General features: G+C 35.9%; 1 protein-coding gene across 1 annotated transcript in view; it reads left to right on the forward strand.

Moving 5' to 3' along the window:
- Positions 1-865: 865 nt before the first annotated feature.
- The window catches only part of LOC104621656 (protein LAP2-like), a gene marked incomplete at both ends in the record, with an annotated part of 20,236 nt that continues 16,019 nt past the window's right edge, over positions 866-5,082 (forward strand). The window contains one exon of the mRNA XM_010288194.1: positions 866-922. Within this exon, the coding sequence (XP_010286496.1) occupies positions 866-922 (57 nt within the window). The remainder of the gene's footprint in view (positions 923-5,082) is intronic.

Genomic DNA, 5,082 nt, shown 5'->3' on the forward strand with positions numbered 1-5,082 from the left:
CAGCAGATCAACACTCCCACACCACTTGGTGTCATCTGCAAACTTACTGTTTTGTGTTGTATTAGGGTTGTTGGTGGGTGACGTCTTCTTTTTACAACCCTGTCTGTATTTAAACCAAACTTTCTGCATTTCATTTAACAAAGAGGTAGTCTTGTCACTTGTGTCCTAGTGCAAAAAATTCCACTGGGAAAGGTACGTTGCTTGAATGTCAAGACTACTTTGAACTTAGCTTGGCCAAGCAGTTGAGTTTGGTATCTAGAGGTTATTTATCTTGCAACCAAAGATTTAGTGAAAGAAACGTTAAACTGCCTTCTAATAGAAATATCAAAATGGATTAAGACGCTGACTAGAAAGAGAATATGGAAGGAAATACAAGATTAATTTAAAGGTTGTTTTTGCCATGTGGAAGACCGCAGGTATTCCTGTGATGAGGCTTTTTATATGAAATGGTTTGATACATCACCAGTATTAGAAATTCAGCATCTTAACTTGTGTGGACTGATCCTGCCTTTCTTCTTTTACTTCCTGTGTACTTCTGTATATGATGATAACATATACCCATAATGAATCTAATGAAGTGCTTTAAAATCTATGGCATGAAGGAAAGGAACTGTGTTCAAGCAGATGCAGAAAAGCAGGCAAGATCCAGTTTGTTTGCTGCTTTATCAAAACCAAACCGCAATCAATAAATTAATTTAAAATGACATGCAGATTGCTATACAAAACATACTTGTATTCTTACACAAAAAAAATGTTTCAAACTTGTAGATCTTTTTTGAAGTTTATCAATGTAAATAAATTCTGAGATTTCTTTTGTCATAAAATACAGTATAATGTGATAATTTGTTATGCATTTCTGTTACAGATTAACTAAACTCCAGATATTGGAACTTAGAGAAAACCAGTTAAAAATATTGCCAAAGTAAGTATGTATGAAATTTATTTAAAATACTTTGGAGGGTTTTTTCTGTAGTTATACTAATAATGTAGTGCATATCAAAAAGTAGATCACAGCTTAAAATGTGTAGCTATGTAACTGGACTAAGTTCTCACAAGGAACTTTCCCTTCATACTGCTGAAATTATATTTCTCTCCAGAGTCACTGGTCTTCCTATTCAGATATTTGCCTATTCAGAGATTTCTGAATTTTTTCTGTCCCTCTCCAGCTCTGGATTTCTGATCCACCTGTCAAGCTTTTAAGTAAGCATGTGGGCACTCCAAGATGATCATTCTGAGGTGTCTGATGCTTTTTGCACATAGCATTGTATTGGTGCCCAGATGCCCATTTGGATACTATTCTGATGGCCAAGTGCCTGAAACTTGGGCATTATCTCGAAATCAAATGTGGAGTTTGAGATGCTTGCTCAGAATGACTGAGGGAATGAGATTCACGTGATGTGAACAATTTTTTTTTCTGTTTAATATATTTCACTGCTGAAGAAAGTAAAAACTCCTTACTGTGTTGCACAGAGTCTGTTATGCAGTATGTATTCTATAATGCAACAGGTTTGTTTAACATAATGGAAGCATATTAGTCAGCTGTGTTTTTCTGTAATTATAAAATAGTTATGGAAATTGTTACAGCATTTGTTTTAACAGTAAATGCAATTGTACTTATCTCTCAAACTCTAGCACCTTTCTAAGCCCTGCCTTGCAACTCTCACTCGCTTCATCAAACCATCCCAGGTTGATGGTGGTGTATTTCCTGCTGTTTCTATGAGCTAGAGCAATGCTCTGAATTTTCTGACTTGGACCCTGGAGGTCTAAGTGGGTTAACAGAGGTATAAAAGTACAATGAGGAGAGAAACAGAGATCCCAAAGATGGGATGTGAATAACTAGTTGTAGAGTCCTGAATATGTTGTGATTTGCAATGAAAGGGGTCCTCCTCTGGCAACAGACATTGGTAAAAAGAAGTACTGGTTTCAGATGTTTTGGTGGAGAAGAGGAGGTGCTAACATTTGAACATTCATTCTGTCCAGCTCATATGCTAGCAGACTTGCATGCAGTAGGCTGAAGTGTGAGTTGCCAGCCCTTTAAGTACAACAGCCAGCTTTTCTAGTGACTAGCTAACTATGTGCCTAAGACATGAACAAGGGGTATGTTCCATTGGAATTCCCTTTTTATGTGCCTAGATACCGTACTGTGGTATATAAAAATGCCAAAACTAGCATCTGGAATGAAATGTATAGCATCAGAAAGCATGACTTTAAATCTTCCAAGTATGAAACATTCTACTCATTCATGTGATATAAATACTCTCTATCCTTCTTTGCTCTTTCTGCTATTGCTAATTTTCCATAGAAAAAATTAGAGGACATGTAATTTGGGGTAGTAGCTCTATAAATTAGGTTATTCCCAACTGAGGAACAGTAGCTATAATTAAAATTTATAGCTAATACATATTTTGTTTATAAAATTACTCTGACCTTAATTGCCGTAATTAACACTAATAGCATGAATTACATGTGATATTTTAAAAAGAGTAGTTTACAGAGGTCTCTTGTAGTGATAAGAGACACTTAAACAAATACTGTAATTTATTTAAGCCAAACACTTCTGTTGAAGTTGCTGGGATTTTTTTTGTAGACTTCAGTGTTTTCAGGGTTTCATCCTTGCTGAAAAACTAAACAACAGCTGTCATGATGATGTCCTCTGCAGCACCTCCATAATGATCTACATACAGTACATGCTGAGCTGCCACCTTTATTATTCTCTTCTGGTATTCTTGTGGTTCAATTAGGGGAGAGTAAAGCTTTTGAGACTACTTTTTTATTTGTTAATTTAAACACATTAATATGCATTTTGCTACAGTGAGGCACTGAGAAAATATATTGTTTATGTATGATGTACACTGGAAAGAAAAATTTATTGTGGTGTCCATAGTATGCAAGAGGTGAATCTGCCTTTCAGGATAGCATAACCGTGCAGCAGTTGACCTGGCCAACAAAGGTGTCTGTGGCCTGCCTTTAACTATTATGTCAGAACAGAAGCCGATGGGAAATTCGAACTTACACAGTTTCCCAAACCTGAGTATGTGTTTTAAAAGGAACATGATTTACAGCTTTAAACAGTGTAGAAAATCCAAAGGTTGTTTTTTTAAGCTAATAAGATGTAACAGTATGTGCTAATATTTTTGCTATAGAATACAAATATTTTCCCTGTCATTCTCTCCTTTTTAATATTTTCATACTTATAGCTGCTACTTTTCATATTTGTAATGAGAGATGTATTTGGATTAACTTCTACAAAACCAGCTATCCCTCTTTCTGAATTAAACATGCACGTAATTTTTAAAACTAAAGCATAAAGCACTTGAAAGACTGTTAATCAAAATGGGTAATTAATGTCAACACACTAAATCAACCTTGCTTTGTGCCAAATTCATCATTTTGCTTGGATCTTATCCACAGCCAGAGACTGCAAAACTGTCAGTATTATAATGCAAACCAGCTCAATAAAAATATTTCTACTGAAAGGAAAGCAAAGATATGCAGAGACTAGTTTAGACACATTTATCTGATAGGTAGCTGAAAGTTGGGAAATGGTCTAATGCAAATATAAAAAGGTTTGTGTTTGTTTTTTTTTATTAAAAGCTTCTGTCTGTTGTCTAATTGTCAATAGAGTAACTTTTTTAGAAAGGAGCAAGTTATTTGAAGGGATAATTACTATGATTCAGGGTCCTATCTTGCCTATCACTCACACCTCTTGAATTGTATGCTACTTGAAGCAAGTGGTGGTGTTACCCTTAGTGAAGTTGACTCTTACATCAGAATCTGAGGCATAATTTAGACTACCTGTTCTGTTAGTGTTGGATTGATTTGACAGCGAGTTCAACAATATGAATTATGAAACAGATTTTTCAGTTTATGAAAGGGATTACATAATGCTGTGGCAGAGAGAGAAATAGGTGTAACTCAGTGATCTAGTAAATTTTTGTTTCCAGTCCTGTATTCCTCTTCCTTTAGTATTGAATTTTCCTGCTACTTTAACAATTTCAGTGTATGAGAAGCTTTGTTTGCATTTTGTCTGAAGGTATAGTTGCTCTATAAACAATACGGAAAAGCAAAGAGATATTGGTTTCCTAAAACTTCGTCATAAAATAGCTGAAAGTGCTATAAATTAGGCAGGCAGTGGGGTACTTGAAGCAAGTGGTGGGGTTACCCTTAGTGAAGTTGACTCTTACATCAGAATCTGAGGCATAATTTAGACTACCTGTTCTGTTAGTGTTGGATTGATTTGACAGCGAGTTCAACAATATGAATTATGAAACAGATTTTTCAGTTTATGAAAGGGATTACATAATGCTGTGGCAGAGAGAGAAATAGGTGTAACTCAGTGATCTAGTAAATTTTTGTTTCCAGTCCTGTATTCCTCTTCCTTTAGTATTGAATTTTCCTGCTACTTTAACAATTTCAGTGTATGAGAAGCTTTGTTTGCATTTTGTCTGAAGGTATAGTTGCTCTATAAACAATACGGAAAAGCAAAGAGATATTGGTTTCCTAAAACTTCGTCATAAAATAGCTGAAAGTGCTATAAATTAGGCAGGCAGTGGGGATGGGGAGGAAAATAACTGAGGCCCTGGTCTTGCAAACACATTTTGTATATGTTACAGTTGAGTGGCTATGTTTGCTAGATTAGAGACATTTTGGAAAAAAAAAAAAATCCTTGAGATTTTTGATCCTTGAGAGAGATTTGCAGATATTTGTTCTGGTTCCAAATGGTAAGGCCCTTGGTGGAAAAAGTTTGTTGGTTTTTGAGGTTGTTTTTTGTAAATAAGACAGTGAAGACTGAGGCAAGAATGGCAACTTTGGGTTGCCTTAAAGCCATTGAGGATGTAGCACTAGCAGGATAGGAAGGGGAAGGATCACCTAGATCTTGAGTTTGTTTGGAGCGTAATTTCTGTATCTATCTGGTGTAAATTGGCAGCTTAGATTCTGTGAATCTGGTGTTAGCTGTGTAAACAGTTTGGCCTCAGAGTTGAATGGTGTACAGGAGGAAGGGGGGAAAAAATCACTCAGACCTTGGAGTTTATTGGTTTGGGAGATTGATTTCCCCCCCCCCCCTTTTTTCCCACACACTAC

The sequence above is a fragment of the Phaethon lepturus genome, unplaced genomic scaffold, assembly GCF_000687285.1.
Source record: "Phaethon lepturus isolate BGI_N335 unplaced genomic scaffold, ASM68728v1 scaffold18875, whole genome shotgun sequence".
In the NCBI taxonomy this organism is placed as follows: Eukaryota; Metazoa; Chordata; class Aves; order Phaethontiformes; family Phaethontidae; genus Phaethon; species Phaethon lepturus.